This window comes from Oncorhynchus tshawytscha, linkage group LG02 (genome assembly GCF_018296145.1).
Source record: "Oncorhynchus tshawytscha isolate Ot180627B linkage group LG02, Otsh_v2.0, whole genome shotgun sequence".
Lineage (NCBI taxonomy): Eukaryota > Metazoa > Chordata > Actinopteri > Salmoniformes > Salmonidae > Oncorhynchus > Oncorhynchus tshawytscha.
Genome location: NC_056430.1, coordinates 66,295,070 through 66,316,254, shown reverse-complemented (window position 1 = coordinate 66,316,254; position 21,185 = coordinate 66,295,070). Strand labels below are relative to the sequence as shown.

At 44.6% G+C, this 21,185-nt stretch overlaps 1 protein-coding gene and 1 long non-coding RNA gene across 4 annotated transcripts in view; one reads left to right on the top strand and one right to left on the bottom strand.

Annotated features, from left to right (window-relative positions):
• Positions 1 to 21,185, bottom strand: part of LOC112264351 (rab11 family-interacting protein 4A-like) — a 93,936-nt gene that overhangs the window by 39,214 nt on the left and 33,537 nt on the right. Inside the window, exon 1 of one of the 3 annotated variants that reach the window (XM_042303194.1) lies at positions 2,108 to 2,527. The exons of the other annotated variants lie outside the window; for them this stretch is intronic. Coding sequence (XP_042159128.1) covers positions 2,108 to 2,188 — 81 coding nt within the window. The 5' untranslated portion in view covers positions 2,189 to 2,527. Of the gene's footprint in view, positions 1 to 2,107; positions 2,528 to 21,185 lie in introns of those variants that run through there. 3 annotated transcript variants of the gene reach the window in all.
• LOC112265264 lies at positions 14,478 to 16,869 on the top strand. Its single transcript, XR_002955741.2, has 2 exons — positions 14,478 to 15,293; positions 15,931 to 16,869. It is a non-coding gene; the product is annotated as an uncharacterized LOC112265264 (long non-coding RNA).

Sequence of the window (21,185 nt, the reverse complement as noted above, 5' to 3'; positions counted from 1 at the left end):
CAAACACGTGTTTGTGTCCCTGTCTGTGCCACGCTGGCTGGACGGCCCTGTGGTGACATTTCCCACAGCTGTTTTTTCTTTCCTCAAAGCAGGACTAAGATTGGGCTAGGGGGGTTATGTTGAGTAGGGTGTGTGTGTGTGTGTGTGTGTGTGTGTCAGATAGATAAAAGGTATCCTTGGTGAGGGGGAGTGGGTGTTAAGACGCCCGCTGAGGAATCATTCCGGTCATCCTGACTATCTGAAAGTGTATTTCAGGAACACATACTCAGACAGATAAAGAGAGGGTGAGAGAGCCAATGGAGTCAGTGTAATATTCCCTAGTATCAGTATCAGTGCCCTAGGAGTCAGAATGCAGTGTCATCAACATGCTGACCATCCATTTGTTCTCATGGTGTTAAACCTGTTGCCATTGAGCAACAAGTGCTGAGCAACTGGGCCCTGGTCATGTTCAAACGAACCAGTTAGAGCCCGCTGTTTCATATCAAAACAAAACCTACACCAACTACCAGAATAAAGCCCTGATATAGACGCCATAATGGAGACAGGCCATATCAGAGTTCAGAAAAGCCATGCTAAAATGCCCTTGGAATGGAGAGTGGAAAGTGATAGAGAGGTGCCACCCTACTGCCACCATGGGGCAATCTGTTCACAATGTTGACATCAGTAAACCGCTCGCCCACACGCGGTCTATGGTTGGACTTACTGTCAAATTCTCTAAAAATGACGTTGCAGGAGGCTTATGGTAGAGAACATTCAATTCTCTGGCAACAGCTCTGGTGGACATTCCTGCAGTCAGCATGCCAATTGTACGCTCCCTCAAAACTTGAGACATCTGTGGTATTGTGTTGTGTGACAAACCTGGCCTTTTATTGTCCTTTTATTGTCCCCAGCACAAGGTGCACGTGTGTAATAATCATGCTGTTTAATCAGCTTCTTGATATGACACACCTGTCAGGTGGATTAATTATCTTGGCAAAGGAGAAATGCTCTCTAACAGGGAGGTAAACAAATTTGTTCACAACATTTGGGAGAAATAAGCTTTTTGTGCATATGGAACATTTCTGGGATCATTTATTTCAGCTCATGAAACATGGGACCAACACTTTACATGTTGCGTTTATTTTTTGTTCAGTGTAGTTATTCCTGCCCAGGTCAAAATACAGTATTAGACAGGCAGGTCTGGTTTAGACCAAAACAATATAGTTTAGGCCTATCAGCTTAGTTAGTTTGAGAATAAGAGGACACATCTCATTACTTAATGTCTTGTTACAGAACATGAGCCATCTTATTCAAACAGATACGGCTAGCCATGTCACATGTCACTGTGGGAGAAACTAGTTACTGTATGATAAATAGACATCTTTCCTCTTTTCTGTGGAACTGAGACCACAATAACAACATGTCGGTAATTATATTGACAAAGTCACAGGTACTGATCAAGGAAACTCAAACATCGTGAAACCCTATCACCCATTCCAACAGTTTGAATGGAGACTTCCTTTTTTGACACATTGTTGTGTGGGATAAACTTCTCCTTTCTCACTGAACCATAGGCTAAGTTACACAGCCGGAAGGGACAACATTGAGCTTCAGCCAAGCTCATACTGTACTGTACACTAAAAACCCACAATGTTTAAGTCTCTCTCTCCCTCTCTGTATAGCCGGTGGCTGGGTGCTGTCTCGGTTCACCCCTCCTCTGATTGTAATGGGATTAATTGAAATCCGGGGCTGGCTGGTCAGAGAATGAGGGGGAGCGAGAGAGAGGGAGAGATGAGGCGAAGAGTGAATGGTGATTAATTGTATTTCAGAGGGAGATAGACTGTAGGCTACAGCGTGGCAGCGGAAGAAAGAGCATAAGACAGAGTGACAGAAAGAGAGCGAGAGAGAGAAAGGGTCAAACACAGACACACATTCAAAACACACACACTCTCCGTCACTCACACACCCCACTGGAACAATGGACTTTGAGCTCTGGTGCTGAACTCTCCACCGCACCAACCCCCCCAGATCCCCCAACCCCTAACCTCCGCCCCAGATCCTTCTCTCTATCCTTCTACCCCTCTATCCCCTTACCCCCGTCCTGTAGCAAAGAGGTGCTGTCTCTTACCCCATCCATTATTTGGGGGGAGCCATGGTGGTCCCCCTGGCCCAACACTCCACCGGCCAAGCCCTCATCCATAGAAGTCATCCAACGCGCCCCTCAAACCAGGGGCGAAGTCCTCTGCCTTTCGTCTTACACACACAGGTGAAGCCAGGTCAGTACAGAAAGTGCCAGGGGTTTAGTCCAAATGGCAGTCCTTTGAATCAGTGTTGTCCAGAAAAAGAGGGAGAGAAAAGGAGGAGAGGAGAGAGTGCTCTTTCAGAACCTCTAAAACTGCGCTGGCTGGCTTAGCTCCTCTGTGAGAGCACGACTCACACACACTGCAACTACCTCACTCTCTCACACACATGCAGAGATGCAGCAACTCTCTCACACACACTCATTTGGTTGTTCGCTCTCTGGCTGGCTCACATTCACACAGAGGGAGCTTCAGTTCTGGCAACAGTTGTTGAGATTAGGCCACTCCCCCCTCCTCCCCTCTCCCTGAGCTGTTGCCGGGCAACTGGCTTCAGCTGGGCCGGCCCCTAGAGAGAGAGAGTCACATTGCTGCAAACTCTCTCTTGGCCTCCGCCCCCTCAAGCTACATTTGCATATCAAGCCCTGCCTCTCTTCCATAGAACAGAGCGGCTTTACTAGAGGGCTGAAGTAACATTCTATCTCCACTCAAACAGTCTTATCCAATGACACGGCACATTTATCTACAGGTTCAAAACCTGGAAAGTGGAGTGATGGAGTTCTTCTGTGTGGGTTTGAGGATTTGAGAAAGTGGGGAGGAGGAGAGAGAGATAAGGGAAGGGGAGAGAGTGTCAGGTGTCCCAATCAGGTGTAAAAAAGTTGTTTGCATATTTGAGCTTCTGTGTGAGTATATGAGAGAGAGAGAGAGAGAGAGAGAGAGAGAGAGAGAGAACCCATATTTATGCTTATTTATTCTCCCTTGTGTACTTTAACCATTTGTACAGGGTTACAACACTGTATATATATATATATATATATATATATATATATATATATATATATATATATATATATATATATATATATATATATATATATATATATATATATATAAACTTCTGTATGTGTAATGTTTACTGTTCATTTTTATTGTTTATTTCACTTTTGTATAATATCTACCTCACTTGCTTTGGCAATGATAACACATTACCCATGCCAATAAAGCCCCTTGAATTGAATTGACAGAGATGAGGGGAAGAGTGAATGGTGAGAAATTGTATTTTAGACCGAGGGAGATAGCTGGTAGGCTACAGTGTCACTGGAAGAAAGAGCAAAATAAACTCATGTCTGAAAAAAAAGACAGAGTGACAGAGTGTGTGAGAGAAAGGGTCAAACGCAGACACACACACAAAACACACACCCTCTCCGTCTCACACACTTCCCACTGGAACAATGGACTTTGAGATCTGGTGATGAACTCTCCACCCCACCAACCTCCTCAGTTCCCCCAACCCCTAAGAGAGGGGAAGGCTTCTCTCCTCCTTCCTTCCCTTCCTGATAGTCTGGGGCTCCCGAGTGGCGCAGCGTTCTAAGACACGGCATCTCAGTGCGTGAGGTGTCACTACAGACACCCTGGTTCGATTACAGGCTGTATCACAACCGGGGGTAATTGGGAGTCCCATAGTGCGGCGCACAATTGGCCCAGCGTCGTCCGGATTTGGGCGGTTTAGGCTGTCATTGTAAACAATAATTTGTTCTTAACTGACTTGCCTAGTTAAATTAACACAAATTAATGAATTAATGAATTCATATTCTAAAAAGCCTGGCTGAGGCAGTGTTTGAGTCAACAACAGTGGATCCCAAAAGGCCAGCACCACATCACAACACAGCTACAGCCTTAACACCTCCTTCTCTCATTATCTCCTCCCCAATCTCCCCTCTATCTCTCCTCCCCAGCTCCCCTCCTCCTTGTACTTCTTCACCCTCCTTCACCCCCTCTCCCAGGGCCCAGCAGCTTAATGTTAAACCCACACAGTCTGAGCCTGCTGAGCCCAACTGTCTCACAACATAATAAGTTGACTTTGGCAGGGGCAGTAGAAGGATAGAGTCAGCCTGTGTCCCAGGCTCTGGTCAAAAGTGCACTACATAGGGAATAGGGTGCCATTTAGGACGCAGCCTCAGACTACAAGACAACAGCTCAAACTGCTAGACAGAATGAGGGGTGGATGGTGAGGGGAATACTGTTGAGTCTGCATCACCTGCATGGTGAAATTCATTATTAAAACAAATGATTTATTCTAGATTAGATAGATATATTTTAATTAGTCACAGGTAGTTGCAGTGTACAGTGAAATTCTTAAGCTCCGAGCTCCAACAGTGCAGTTGAGAATGAAACAATAACTAACAATAATAATATATAACTGTTTACAACTGTGACAATGATTAATATAAATATCCACTGGGGTGTGAGCAGTTGGGGGGAGGGGGGGCAGGGACATGTAACTGACTATTCCGCAGCCTAATGGTCTGGGGGTAGAAGCTATTGGCCATTCTGTTAGTTTTAGCCATGATGCTCCTGTACTGCCTACGGTGGCTGGGATCTATGATGATCTTCGTGGTCTTCCTGCGACACCTGGTGTTGTAGATGTCCTGGATGGCAGGCTGTGTGCACCCAGTGGTGCGTTCGACTGAGTGTACCACCCTCTGCAGTGCATTGCGGTCAGCATATGGAATTTGATTAATCAGCGTTATCATTTAGAGGTGCGGTACACTTCGCAGGAGTTTACCTACACAGCAGCCTCTCTGTTGCACCTGTGCAAACTACGCCATGTAAATCTCCCTGTTCTTCCTAGCTCCAAACGATAGCATCTCACTGTGGTAGCACTAGCACCTGTCTGTGGTAATGCTGTTGTCACTATGGTGTCTTGTGCACCTGCCTGTTGTGCTGTTGTGTTAATGGAAGGGAAAGTGGGGTATGGTATCTAGTCAGTTGCACAACTGAATGCATTCATCCAAAAATGTGTCTTCCCCTTCCCCTTCTTCCCCTTTAACCCAACCCCTCTGAATCAGACGTCCACGTCCATTGGTGCTCGGAGAGCAGTTGCTGTCTCTGTTATGTCTCAGTGATGTCCTACGTTCTTCAAGAGGAGCTGTCTCCCATACAGGACAGTTGTAAACAAGGCACTCTCCTGTCAACCAACCTGATCACTCATAATACACCTTATCCCTCTGTACCATGCCAATCTAGTTTCTTTGTGACAAACTTGCTCCAAACAATGGTGACCGTGCCTGGCATGCCAAGCCAAACCCTGCAGCATTTCAGGGTGTAACACTTCTCTTCCTCTCCCTCACCACTTCCTCTCTCTCACCTTTCTCTCTCTTCATTTCTCAGCTTACTCCCATCTCTCACTCTCCCTCTGCTTCTCAGCCTCTACCTCTTCCTTTCTTCCTGTTCTTCCTGTTGCCCCCTTTGTCTTTATGACTCAGACTGTCTCCGGAGGGAACTGGCATATGTATCAGATTCTCACCTCACAGACACTAGATCACCAAGTGCTTGACATGTATATATGGAGAGGGAGATTTATATAAAGAGGGTGGGAAGGAGGGATGAAAGGAAGGGGTGAGAGAAGAAGGGATAGAGAGGGTGATCCAGGCCAGGGGACCCAAATGAAAGCTAATTATGTGGCAAGGAATGCTCCCCTCCTGGCTCTCTCTCTCCTCTCTCTCTCTCTCTCATTTACACTCAAAGACTTTGGCTACACGTCAACCAACGGTCCCACAGCTATTTGTTAATACGCAATCTGTTAGAGGGCTGGCCTTCTCCTTTCACATTCTATTCAGGTCTACCTGGGTGAGACTGGCGTATTGTATTTCAGTTGGAGACATGTAGTAATACTTTGAGGGTAATGCTTTCAGATCCAGCAATAATGTGATTTCTTGATGCTATTCACAGAGAGCAGAGTAGAGTGATTAAACAATTCTCCAGGGGTATGGAACTGTGTATTGGAGGAATAGTGAGGTGAATTATGAATCAAGAGGGGAGAATGAAGCGAGAGGAGATTTGTTGCAAAATTATTGTACTGCATTATGCTGTGACTCCAATCACACACGCACATCACACACATCGCACACACATACGCTACCGCTTTTCAAATTCACTTCTTCTCTCTGACACACACACATTCCTCCCAAAGAAAAATAAATAAGCCAAACAAATAGTGTATGTTGCAGGGTTCAGTTCAATAAGCTCTGTGGGGACTTGAGAGGCAGCCAGCATTCACTATGCAGCAACAAGACAGAGGAGGGAGGGAGAGAGAGAGAGGGAGACAGAGGAAAAGAGCGACATTGTGTGTGTGTGTGTGTGTGTGTGTGTGTGTGTGTGTGTGTGTGAGAGAGAGGGGGGTGAGAGAGGAATAGGGAGTGGCACCATAGAATGAGAGAGAATGAGAGAAGGAGTAGGGTGGAAGTGGAAGAAAAGACAGGGATACAGTGAGGGTTAAAGACAGGGATACAGTGAGGGGTAAAGACAGGGATACAGTGAGGGGTAAAGACAGGGATACAGTGGGGAGTACCAGGGATACAGTGAGGGGTAAAGACAGGGATACAGTGAGGGTTAAAGACAGGGATACAGTGAGGGTTAAAGACAGGGATACAGTGAGGGGTAAAGACAGGGATACAGTGGGGAGTACCAGGGATACAGTGAGGGGTAAAGACAGGGATACAGTGAGGGGTAAAGACAGGGATACAGTGAGGGGTAAAGACAGGGATACAGTGAGGAGTACCAGGGATACAGTGAGGGTTAAAGACAGGGATACAGTGAGGGGTAAAGACAGGGATACAGTGAGGGGTAAAGACAGGGATACAGTGAGGAGTACCAGGGATACAGTGAGGGTTAAAGACAGGGATACAGTGAGGGGTAAAGACAGGGATACAGTGGGGAGTACCAGGGATACAGTGAGGGGTAAAGACAGGGATACAGTGAGGGTTAAAGACAGCGATACAGTGAGGGTTAAAGACAGGGATACAGTGAGGGGTAAAGACAGGGATACAGTGGGGAGTACCAGGGATACAGTGAGGGGTAAAGACAGGGATACAGTGAGGAGTACCAGGGATACAATGAGGGGTAAAGACAGGGATACAGTGAGGGGTAAAGACAGGGATACAGTGAGGAGTACCAGGGATACAGTGAGGGGTAAAGACAGGGATACAGTGAGGGGTAAAGACAGGGATACAGTGAGGGGTAAAGACAGGGATACAGTGATGGGGTAAAGACAGGGATACAGTGAGGAGTACCAGGGATACAGTGAGGGGTAAAGACAGGGATACAGTGCTGGGGTAAAGACAGGGATACAGTGATGGGGTAAAGACAGGGATACAGTGATGGGGTAAAGACAGGGATACAGTGAGGGGTAAAGACAGGGATACAGTGATGGGGTAAAGACAGGGATACAGTGGGGAGTACCAGGTATACAGTGAGGGGTAAAGACAGGGATACAGTGAGGAGTACCAGGGATACAGTGTGGAGTACCAGGGATACAGTGTGGAGTACCAGGGATACAGTGTGGAGTACCAGGGATACAGTGAGGAGTACCAGGGATACAGTGAGGAGTACCAGGGATACAGTGAGGGGTAAAGACAGGGATACAGTGAGGAGTACCAGGGATACAGTGAGGGGTAAAGACAGGGATACAGTGAGAGTTAAAGACAGGGATACAGTGAGGGTTAAAGACAGGGATACAGTGAGGGGTAAAGACAGGGATACAGTGATGGGGTAAAGACAGGGATACAGTGATGGGGTAAAGACATGGATACAGTAAGGGGTAAAGACAGGGATACAGTGATGGGGTAAAGACAGGGATACAGTGAGGGGTAAAGACAGGGATACAGTGAGGGGTAAAGACAGGGATACAGTGATGGGGTAAAGACAGGGATACAGTGAGGAGTACCAGGGATACAGTGAGGGGTAGGTAAAGACAGGGATACAGTGATGGGGTAAAGACAGGGATACAGTGATGGGGTAAAGACAGGGATACAGTGATGGGGTAAAGACAGGGATACAGTGATGGGGTAAAGACAGGGATACAGTGATGGGGTAAAGACAGGGATACAGTGAGGGGTAAAGACAGACAGGGATACAGTGATGGGGTAAAGACAGGGATACAGTGAGTGGTAAAGACAGGGATACAGTGAGGGGTAAAGACAGGGATACAGTGAGGGGTAAAGACAGGGATACAGTGAGGAGTACCAGGGATACAGTGAGGAGTACCAGGGATACAGTGAGGAGTACCAGGGATACAGTGAGGGGTACCAGGGATACAGTGAGGGGTACCAGGGATACAGTGAGGGGTAAAGACAGGGATACAGTGAGGAGTACCAGGGATACAGTGAGGGGTACCAGGGATACAGTGAGGAGTACCAGGGATACAGTGAGGGGTACCAGGGATACAGTGAGGGGTACCAGGGATACAGTGAGGGGTACCAGGGATACAGTGAGGGGTACCAGGGATACAGTGAGGGGTAAAGACATGGATACAGTGAGTGGTGTTGTGGAGTGGCTAACGTGAATGCCAACAACGGTGCTACTCTCCTACTGCCAAGATGCAGGACTGGGGGAATTCAAACACAACCACGGCCACACACATGCACACACATACACACACAGTCTGATGTTTCTACTCTACCAAGGTGGGCAAACCATTTCCTGTAGACCTACTCTACTTCTTTGGCTATAGAAGCCATCAGGAAGAGAGCTACATGTTTTTAAACATTAAATACATTATGAAAGAATGAGGTTCAAATGATTTTAGATTTTTGAATTGAAATTCCAAAGCCCAAAATAGTGGACATTCAATTGCCAATTTTTTTTAAATATTCCATTGTCTCTGTTAGGTCCACATTGAGTAGACAGCATTAGAAAAATAGGAAATTACTATGAAATAATACAATATTTCAGTTGTGTATTGTCACGTTCTGACCTTAGTTCCTTTGTTTTTGTCTTTGTTTTAGTATGGTCAGGGCGTGAGTTGGGGTGGGCAGTCTATGTTTGTTTTTCTATGTTGGTTTTTGAGTTCGGCTTGGTATGGTTCTCAATCAGAGGCAGCTGTCAATTGTTGTCCCTGATTGAGAATCATACTTAGGTAGCCTGGGTTTCACTTTTGGTTTGTGGGTGTTTGTTTCCGTGTGAGTGTTTGGGCCACACGGTTCGTTTTGTTCACAACGTTTATTGTTTTGTTCCAGTGTTCAGTTTGTTTATTAAAAAGACATGAACACTTACCACGCTGCACCTTGGTCCTCCTCTCTTTCTCCCGAAGACGATCGTTACATATATATTACATTATTTTTAATTGATGACCATTACTTTTCATTCCTTAAAAATCCTAATCTCATCTCTGCTCAGGCAGTAGCAGCCAAACAGCCAGACAACATTCTCTGTGCTCCCCATACTGTACTGTCATCCTATTTAGCTAGACTAGCCTGCCCACCGTATGCTGCATGGCTGTCTGACTAAATCATTTTATTGGTTCTTCAAAGTAGATAATGCATACTTTCATGAACTGTCTCTATCCATCTCCCTTTTCATTGTGTTGTGTACTTTCCTCTCTCATGCGGTCTGTGTATCTATCCTAACGTAGCAAGCATAAAAGTGCATCCATCTGTCCAAGCCGGAAAGAACAGGCGCAGTGGATTATGGTCATTGTAGTTCATTAGTAATTGAACCGACATCGGTTATTAGTTGTTTAATAACGGGGGGAAATATGAAATGTTGGTTAATCACTTCTACCCGTGCAACTAGGATTGCTCATCAGTCCATCTTAGCTCTCTTCCTGATGACTTCTATAGTCAATCACACATGCACACACACACACACACACACACACACACACACACAGACACACACACACAGTCTGGACAATGGGATGGATTGATTAGGCCACTGGACCACTGACCATGCTGTCATTATTGGCTATGGTGGAAGATAATTCCAGATTCTGATCTGTACCAGAGAATGAGGAATTGGCGTGTTCGACTCAATAGTTTGCCATCTTCTTACCAGGTAAATTCACTGAGAACACATTCTCATCTACAGCAACAATCTTGGGAATAGTTACAAGGGAGATGAATGAGCCAACTGGAAGCTGGGGATGATTAGGTGGCCATGATGGTATGAGGGCCAGATTGGGAATTTAGTCAGGACACCGGGGTTAACACCCCTACTCTTATGAGTGCTATGGGTTCTTTAGTGAGCACAGATGGTCAGAACACCTGTTTAACGTCCCATCTGAAAGACAGAAGCCTATACAGGGCAATGTCTCCAATCACTGCCCTGGGGCATTGGGATATTTTTTTTAAAGCAGAGGGAAGGGTGCCTCTTACTGGCCCTCCAACACCACTTCCAGCAGCATCTGGTACCCCATCCAGGGACCAACCCTGCTTAGCTTCAGAGGCAAGCCAGCAGTGGGATGCATGGTTCAAAAGGCATATAGACTGGAGAAGGAAAAGTGTTTATATACCAGAAAAGACAATGCATAACAATTGCAGAACTGGATAAACTTTAGAGTGACTCACAATAAGTGCTGTCATGACATTAGCCTGGGGGTAGGTTTATGACAGTCATAAATACCTCTCCCCCCCTTTGGAAAACCCCTTGGTTAATATAGAGACTCTGGGAACATCAGAAGGTGGGGGGAAATGAACTATATTCTGGTAATCCGACCAATTGAACATATGGGGTGGTACTTAATGAATATGATGTCAGTTCGGTTGTCATCTGAGACATTCTCATCAATGATAAGATGACATAAACTCTACAGTGGAAAGTCTACACATCAGAGTTATCGGATTCACATGGAATTGTTGTTCAATTTAAATGTTTGAATATAAAATTATTGGTGAAGAGATTAAATGTAATTTTAGCTTCCAAATGAGAGATTTGGGTTTTCATAAGGTTAGGGCTCTGCTCAATCAATGGCCCACCCCTGTGAAGGGACATGGGTTATAAAACTTTTCAAACACGCCCTCCTCTCCCTTCCTATATAAAGCCTTGACAACAATATAACCTCCTGTTCTGAGGATGTGAGGACGACAGTCCGATGTCAGAATGGTTCAAATAATAACTACAGAATGAAGCCAACATCAGTGTGAGCTTTGGTTGCGAATGCTATGAACTTTGAACTCTTATTCACTATAGAATTGATACCTCCTAGCCATTGAATTAGCAACAGCAGCTGCAAACGAGGGTTAAGAAGGAACAGACAGAGTATCCCGTCTATCACATAACGACGTTATTACAATGTATCCAATTGACCACCAGAGACATTCTTCAAAGGACAAAGGACTTGGTTTGGCAACACGACCTTCCATCTACCACCAACCTACTGAAGCGCAGCTCAGAGTAAATATTTATTGCATTTTCCTTTTCCAAATGGGCGGTAATTTAGAATGCATAAGATACTGTATTTACGATAGCACAGCATCTTCCTTTGTTACTCAGTCTTCCCGCTCTTTCACTCAAACCCAGCCCTTTTTCTTTTGTGTAACAAGCTGTCATATCTGTTCCACCCGCTAGGGACGTTTTCCTTTATGACGTAATTTGTAATCAAGTTATGATTAATGATGTGTATGTGTAATTCTGTGTGATTAGTTAGGTATTTAGTAAATAAATAATTAAACCCAATTTTGTATTGCTGATTCAACTTGTTAGCCAGGGTTCGTGAAGATAATCAAGAATTTAAAACTTACAGATGAGACTGAATTAAGGTGACGATTGCTATTGATGTAAAATATTACTAGATCTTTAAGAGTTTATTCGGAAGATAACAGCTCTATAAATATTATTTTGTGGTGCCCCGACTTTCTAGTTAATTACATTTACATGATTAGCTCAATCAGGTAATATTAATTACGGAGAAAGGATTTTATAGAATAGCATGTCAAATCACTTAATCCGGCATAGCCAAAGACACAACAGTGCATTTGAACACAGACTCTGGAACCACCACATAATGAGTCGAGCATCATAACTCATTAAGAACACAGACAACATATGTCCCTCTCACTTTGAGACATTTCTCATACATTTCCTTAGGCTCTAACATAATATGCATCCCAAATGGCACCCTAAACCCTATATAGTGCTCTACTTTTGACCACTACTAGTGCACTACATATAGAATACGGTGCCATTTGGGACACAGAGAGAAAAATAGGCTGCTATAGATGTTAAAGCAAGGTATATATTTTGCTGGTCTGGTATGTTATCAGCGTTTTGAAGCCACAGCTGCTGTACATGGAGAGAATTAGCAAACACCTACTGCACCACTTTACACAGTGACAAAATGATAACGTAGGCAGAGGTAGAGAGAGAGAGACAGAGTGAAAGAGAGAGAGAGAGAGAGGGGGAGAGAAGAGAGAGAGGGGGAGGGAGAAATAGGATAAAGGGAGACAGGGAGAAAGAGTGCGGGATAGAGGAGAGAGAGGGGGGGAGGGGGAAGGGAGGGAGAAATAGGATAAAGAGAGACAGTTAGAGAGAGAGAAGAGAGAAAATGGGAGAAAGGGAGAGAGGGATAGAAAGAAAGAGACAGAGAGAGAGAGAATAAGGAGAAAGGGAGAGAGGGACAGAGACAGAGAGTTGATATTCCTCTATTGTGTGTGACCGACTGACTTGATATTTACCTATACATTTGCACTCTCTCTCCAAATTGCTATAGTATGGTCTAGAATGTATATTGCATGGCCAGACTGCATAACCCCTCCCTCTCCCAAGGTAAGTGGCGTTTCAGAGCAGTTAAGTGCCTCTCGTTTTCAGGGCAGGCAGAATCAAGCCTCCACACAATCCTATTTGCCCGATCTATCTCTCTAAGCTCAGAGGGAGTGACCTGCAGACACTATGGCGGAATGAAATGGAGAGATCACACACATGGACGCACGCACAGTCACACACGCACACTAGCGATCAGATCCCGTTGCTGCCACTCGCCATGAAATATTCAGGTGTTCTCTACCCACAACAGAATGGCAGCACACACACACAGCCCTCCTTATAACATACAACTGCAATAGCTGCAGCGTCTATACAAGCGGAGCTTGAAGACATGGTTGGCTGCAAAAAACAGGATCTGGCCCAAAATCAAAGCTATGGTAAAATCATTATTAACTACCATGCCACTGTGACTGTACAGCGCAAGGTGTTACAGGTGATATATAGCCTAGGCTAGAAAACAGTGCTCCTCTCTAGCTCTAACAGGATAAGTTACCCAGTCCCATTCTGTCTGTGTGACTGATATCAGTACACAGCTGTGTTATGGTGAAACCAGGCCACTGGGTTAGTGGCGCCCTCAGGGCACTAGTAAAATAGTTATGTGGAGGTATTGATAACCACTACACATTCTTCTGCCTTTGCTGGAAAGGTTAGGATCTCTTTATTACAGTATACCATGTAGAATGGGAACAAACACAAGCAACAAAAAATAAACACAAAAAACTGTATACTGTCTGACCCTGTACTCTTGTCCACAGTATGTTCCAATGGGGTGTAAGATATGAGCCATAATAGTGCAAGGCCAAGGGCACAAACATTCACTTTCCCTTGACTTGCTATGATCTAGTCGTAGGACACTATAGTGGTTGGTATGAAGGCTCACCGCTCATCCCACCTTGCAAGAGCTGACACACACACAAACAGACACGCCCTAACACATACATCCCTCTTCCCCATACATCTCTCACCACCACACATTGGAACTGGGCAGTCAAAGTCACACCAAGACAGAAGTTATTTTAGGGATCTGTCTTTACATGGCCATTGGGTCAGGTGGTGCTGACCTCACTGCCAGTGAGTGACGGTGGATCAAAGCCTGATCATCTATCATGCTGTTAATAGGCCACAGGGACCAGGGGGGAAGGGGAATCAATGGGAGGAATAAAGAGATAGAAGGGGGCGAGGTGGACTTGTGTATAGGGAGACGGGTGGAGGGGGTTTTGTGTGTGTGTGTGTGTGTATGTGAGATCGCTCGGAGTAAGTATGAGTAGGGGTCCCATGTGGTTCAGTAGGTAGAGCATGGCACTTGCAACGCCAGGGTTGTGGGTATGATTCCCACTGGGGACCAGTACGAACAAACAAGAAAAAGTATGCACTCACTACTGTAAGTCTCTCTGGATAAGCGCATCTGCTAAATGACTAAAATGTATGAGAGAAATCTAAACGAAAAGATAGAATGCTTGCCAAACTACTAGACATGTATGAGGACAGGTTGCACATCACTGCTGAAGGGGAAGTGTTGGAAAGGATGTTGAAGACTAGATAGATCACTTCTCCTATTACTGGGGGTTGTTGTGGAAAGCAGTCACTGTCTGTGTCCAAAATGGCACCCTCTGCCCTATATAATACACTACTTTAGTGCACTTTATAGGGGACAGGGTGCCATTTCAGACAGAAGTCAGTAGCCCTGAGTAAGATCAGTGTGAACTGAACTAAGACCAGCAGAACCAAACACATGATATGCATCACACCATGGCTGTCAATAGGCTCTATGCATTATACCGCCTCCAACTTCCGGGTTGATGACTTCCGGAGCGATTTCTGCTATTGTTTTTATCATTAGCTTACTAGCTATCTAAATGTCGTGTGCATTTCTGACTGAAATAGTTTGCAATGACTACGTTTAAATTACAGCCCCGCGAAGGAGGTGCTAATGAACATTGTTCAGTGCGTCTGTGTTCAGTTTCTTCCAAATTGAATGGTATTGTGCGCTTCCATAGTTTCCCGGTCAGTGTAGAGCTCAGAAAAAGGTGGTTGGTGGCAATACGTCGTGACAACTTTACTGTCACCAAACACACAAATATGTGTTGTGCACATTTCGTTGAGTGACTTTGTTGAGGTAAACATTGGGAGTTGACAATACCTAAAAATAGGTGTTGTTCCTACAGTCTTGGCGTGGAACTGGCACATTCAAAAGAGACCTGGTGTTTGGGAAAGAAGACTGAAACCTCCTGGTCCGACTGAGGAGGATGAAGAACAAGGTGCGCTGCCTATGGACTGTGCCATCTCTGATCCGGTCCAGACACATGATTACTGTGGGGTCCCTGAACCCACAGCCCTGGACATGGCCTTAATGGAAAACCTTGAGCACGTAAGAGAAATTGAGGAGCTTCGAGCCAAGCTGGAGAAACTGATCGCCCAACACGGCTTTGGTCTACAGCGATTTGCTGGTTCTGACGAGGATATACGTTTTTACACAAGGTACAGTAATGATTTATTATTATCCAGCATTCCTATTGTTAATTATTGACTATTACTAGGCTAGCATATCTTAGCATAAGTAGGCACATTGAATGCATATCGTCTTTACATTCGTTTTCAGTTAACCCCCCAAAATGCTCCCAGGTCGTTGCTGCAAATAAGATTTGGTTCTTAGTCCACTTCCCAGCTTAAATAACGGAACATTTAAAATAAATTCACTGCTGTGATGATAGCTGCTGTGAATTACAGTATGAATTGCAGTAACAACAAAACAGGCTACAATAGCAGCTAGGTCATGTCTAGTGCTACTTGATGCTTAGAGAAGATGGGCAATAATAGTAATGGGCTTTTTTGGTATTCAAATACTCTGGGTTCGTCTTTAGATGTGCAAGCTACACCCACCCGATGGCATTCTGGCACTTGATTGAGCAGGCAGCAAGAGACCAGGTTTATAAGAGTCACAAGCACCAATTCATCTGAAACAAGTGTTACTCTAAGAAAACTGGAAAGGGACTACTTTATTAAATACTTAAGAGAATATTATTTGATTTGACTGTAATTGTTAAACATTGTTTACTTTTTGTTATGGACCGAATATGAGGACTATATTGTACTAAAACGGTTTCTTTACGTTCAGACACTGCCATCAATCGACAAGCTCTTCTTGTTTATGACTCATCTGTCTCTGGGTCTGAAACAGAAGGATTTGGCCCATCGGTTCAGCATCCACCAATCAACAGTGAGCCGGATTATCATCTCTTGGGCCAACTTCCTCTACTGTCTGCTTGGATCAGCACGGATATGGATCCCCAAGGAAACCATCAAAGCCCACCTGCCACCTGAGTTCAAGGACTATCCAGACACCTAGGTAGTGATCGACTGCCAGACATCATCTTCACTACTACTGCAGAGGGAGGTGTTTTCTTCCTACAAGTCACACTGTACCTCTAAGGGCATATGTGAGTGACATGGAGATCTTCAAGCAGTTTGGAATGATTTCCTTACTCACCCCTGACATGGCCATTATGGTGGATAAGGGCTTTCTCGTAGATGACATTGTTCCGTGCAAGGGCTACCGGCCAGTCTTTCTGTCAAGACGCACACAGATGCCAGCGCATGAGGTTAGGGAGACCCGATCCATTGCCAGGCTGAGAGTGCATTTTGAAAGAATGATCCACAGAGTAAAGGAGCACAAGCTGTTTGACACAGTCACCCCCCTGACCATCTCAGGCAGCATCAACCAATTATTTGCAGTGGCGTGCCTGTTGGTCAACTATCAAAATGGACCTTTGGTCAGAGCATGGGCCAAGTCAGTGTAAATGTACATGTGCTTACTTGCTAGCAGCAAAATAATAATTTGTTTATCTACGACATGTATCAATCATTTGTGTTGTAGTGAACATCAGTTTGTGTGGAGCTTGTATTGGCTTTATTTAGGCAATGAGTTTAGGGGTGGGGGGAAAGAAATCAAGTCAACACAGAATAGCCAGAATGCAAGACTGAATACAATGTTAGAGATGTGTAATTGATTAACTGAACTGTTGAACATTTGCTGAAATACATTTTTTTAAACAAATCTATTCTACTGTAGTTTTTCTTCACAAGAATATTAATACTTATTTTTCATGAAACCACTAAACTTGGCACCCATGCAGGGGATCCATTCAGGTGCAAGATAGACACTTCTGCAAAAAGTGGTAAAAATAAGTGGCCAATCGTCTCTCTTATAGTTTTTGAAACCTGTAGATGATATATAATTATATATCATTTCAACTAGGATGACCTCCTGTGCACAGATGACGACAAAGTCACACCAGCTACAACCTGTGAGAAGGATTTGACCTTGCACCTGCCAGTAGTAAGCATGAGATCTCTTCAACGTCAGCTCTCCATTCTGTATCTTCAGGTAAGGACATCAGCTCTCCATTCTGTATCTTCAGGTAAGGACATCAGCTCTCCATTCTGTATCTTCAGGTAAGGACATCAGCTCTCCATTCTGTATCTTCAGGTAAGGACATCAGCTCTCCATTCTGTATCTTCAGGTAAGGACATCAGCTTTCCATTCTGTATCTTCAGGTAAGGACATCAGCTCTCCATTTTGTATCTTCAGGTAAGGACATCAGCTCTCCATTCTGTATCTTCAGGTAAGGGCAGTCAACATAACTTGGTACATTTGGGCACTTGAACTCTAAGAGTCCAAAGTCTGGTCTCACACTGGGATCAAATATGACGCCATCTGGTGAGGATCCTAACCAAGGAGCATCTGGGTGCACTACGAAGCCACACGGAAAGAAGTTAACATTCTTCAGTGTGCAGTACTGCTGTACAGCCACTGGCTCCATGCCTAGCCCCCTCTTCATCTCCATGGTCTGCACACCAGATCCCTTGAACATCCGCTCAGCTAGACGGTCAGCTGAGGTCTCTCCCCGGACATGGCCAACCTCTCGGAAAAGAGAGGATGTTATTCTCATTTTCCTTAGCTGATGCCATTCAGAGCTGCTGCTCTGCTCCCTTGTAGAAACCTCGACATTGTCTGACATCTCGTAGGTTGTCTGTAATTACTTGACGTGGAACTGCTCCTGATGGCTAAGGATGTGAGCACACTGGGAAGACTGAAGCCTGTAGCCATCTAATGGAAGGATTGGTGAAGGGGCATCGGCAATCTTCACAATTTCACGGGTCTTTGGCTGAGGAAGTTGATAGGACAGCACACTGCCAGCTTGCACTGGCCCAAAGGCGGACTCAACCAGAAGCACGTCAGCTGACATTTCCATTGTTGTCACAAGAGGGGCAGTAAATGGAGAAAAGTTGGCATACGTTTCTGGGACGCGGAGAAGGTTCATGTCAGGCATGTATCCATTGAGTGCTTTGCAGAGAACTTCTGCAAAACATTTTAAAACCTTATCAGGTTGGAGAGATTACTATGACAAAGACTCATGTAACTTTTCCAGAAACAGCACAAGCCCGAAAGTTCAAATAAAATGGATTAAAATATACAGATGATATATTTCCCCCCAGTGTCACGGTTCTCGTTGTAATGAGGATCGGACCAAAACGCAGCGTGGTAAGTGTTCATGATTCTTTATTAACCAAAACACTTGAACAAAATAACAAAGTGAAGAAACCGAAACAGTTCTGTAAGGTGCATAAACTTTACAGAAAACAACTACCCACAAAACACAGGTGGGAAAAAGGCTGCCTAAGTATGATTCCCAATCAGAGACAATGATAGACAGCTGCCTCTAACTGGGAACCACACTTGGCCAAAAACAAAGAACTAGAATGCCCACCCTAGTCACACCATGGCCTAACCAAAATATGGCCAGGGCGTGACACCCAGTCTTTGTCATTACATCGTAAAGACACCACTGTTCAGGCTTATCATCTGGATACAAAAAAAGAAATCACAAGAAAATGTTTTCTTAAATGTTTCCATTCTAGGAACCTCCAACTTACCTTATTCCATCAGCACACGAGTTAGTAGGTTTACAGAACTCTATCCCATCAACCGGACCTGGCTTCACACCCTAATTAACAAGGATTTACTGTTGCATAGGCTGAATACTTTTCAGGTGCATTTTTTTATGGATCTTGATAGACTCACAAGTGTTCTTGGCTCGTGCCAACGCTGTTCTGTGTCTGTGCAGCTGTGAACTGGTGGTGCAGCAGGAATATTTAGTTGAGAGTAGTGCGCTGTCTGGTAAAGAAGGGCCACCAGATGATTGCACATAGAACTTCCTGCAACACAGGAGCAGTGGCTTTGGACCACTATCACTGGTACGGAGTGCTTTAACACCATCTGTGAAGATACGTGTGATGGAAGACTGAAGTGAGAATGAATAACAATAAACCTAGTAGGGTCTAGTCTTCTTAACTAGGGGCTCATTTAACTACATAGGAATACAATGTGTCTCAGTAACACAATTACCAAACACTGCATCAACAGATCTTTACCAAATAACCTGTTAAGTGGGCAATTCTAAATTGGGATTGGAACCCATCATTAATATCTATCTACTGATGAGATTAAACGGTGACACTGTCTCCAACACATTTTGACCATGATGACAGTGTCTCACAGGAGATGTTTAACAAGGTCCCTAGTAGCTTTCTATAACCTTTCCCTACTCATACTCTCATGCAGCCCTCACGGTGATCTCCCCTGTCAATGTATCTTTGTTAGATACTGTGTAGAAGACATGTGTCACGTTCTGACCTTAGTTCCTTTGTTATGTCTTTGTTTTAGTATGGTCAGGGCGTGAGTTGGGGTGGGTAGTCTGTTCTTTTTTCTATGTTGTGTTTATGTGTTTGGCCTGGTATGGTTCTCCACCAGAGGCTGGTGTCGTTTGTTGTCTCTGACTGAGAATCATACTTAGGTAGCCTTTTCACACCTGTGTTTTGTGGGTGATTATTTTCGCTTTAGTGTTTTTCGTCACCTTACAGAACTGTTTCGGTTTTGTTTCATTCTCTTTGTTATTTTGTTGGCTGTGGTACCGTGTTGAGGAGAAAACTATGTGCTGAAATAGTCTGCCAGATATAATGGAACTTAAGCTTCCTCTATAGAATAAACTTCCTCTATTGCTGCAGGGAATGATGATACCAAATGGATTGTGTGTTCCATAAATCATTGTGCTGGTAAAGGCTATGTTTTCCAACCCTATAACATCACTTCTGTTATTCCGTTGTGACTAAATTGGGTCTCAAAGGAGGAACACAGTGTGGGTGTGAGAAGGAGTAACACTGTGTGAGGTTTAGAGTGAGTCTGTGAGACAGGACGTGTGTTTGTTGGTCTGACCATTGTACAGTGGGTGAATGTGAAGTTTGCCGGAAAGGTTTGGAGTGAGTGAGTGAGTGAGTGAGTGAGTGAGTGAGTGAGTGAGTCAGAACAGAGCTCCTGTGACAGCTCCTCTATTCAGCCCCCACATCAAAGGAATATCAGCGACCTAATTAAATAAGCAGAGAGAGAGACTGTGAGAAAGGATGGGACAGACAGGGTTTGGATAGATGGAGAGATAGAAAGGGGTTGGAAGACAACAGAAAAGTGGGCAGTAAAAGAAAGGAGCAAGCAAATCAATGAGTAGATGACAAGGAGAACAACATGCAAGCGTAGCTAAAGAAGCTACAGTGTGAAAGAGAGTGATAGATTAGAACAGAGGGAAGGAGGGAGGCTATTGGAAAAAGGGGTAGGGTTGGAGGGAGGGAATTAAAACCTTGGCCTTCGGCTATATCAGATGTGCTGGCTCAGAGTTGGGGAGAGGTGGAGAGAGGGGCAAGAATGCTGTCGCAAGCACTTCATCCCTTAGAATATATTCCCTATTATAGACTTATAACATAGCAGGGCATAGGCATACACATACCTACACTGCTGTACTAAGGAGATAAATTGGCTTTCACCCCCCTCCTCTCCCCTGTAACTATCCCCCAGCTCGTTGTTGTAAATGAGAACGTGTTCTCAGTCAACTTACCTGGTAAAATAACGGATAAATAAATGTAAAAAATAAAAAATAAGAGATATAGAGAGCGAGAGAGAGTGGGAGAGAGTCAGGGGAGAAAGAGAAAGACAGAGAGAGGGAGAGAGTAGGAAGCGATTCCCAAACCTTCCACAACAAAGCCATCACTAACAGAGAGATGAACCTGGAGAAGAGTCCCCTAAGCAAGCTGGTCCTGGGGCTCTGTTCACAAACACACCCTACAGAGTCCCAGGACAGCAGCACAATTAGACCCAACCAAATCATGAGAAAACAAAAAGATAACTACTTGACACATTGGAAAGAATTAACAAAAAAACAGAGCAAACTAGAATGCTATTTGGCCCTACACAGAGAGTACACAGCGGCAGAATACCTGACCACTGTGACTGACCCAAAATTAAGGAAAGCTTTGACTATGTAC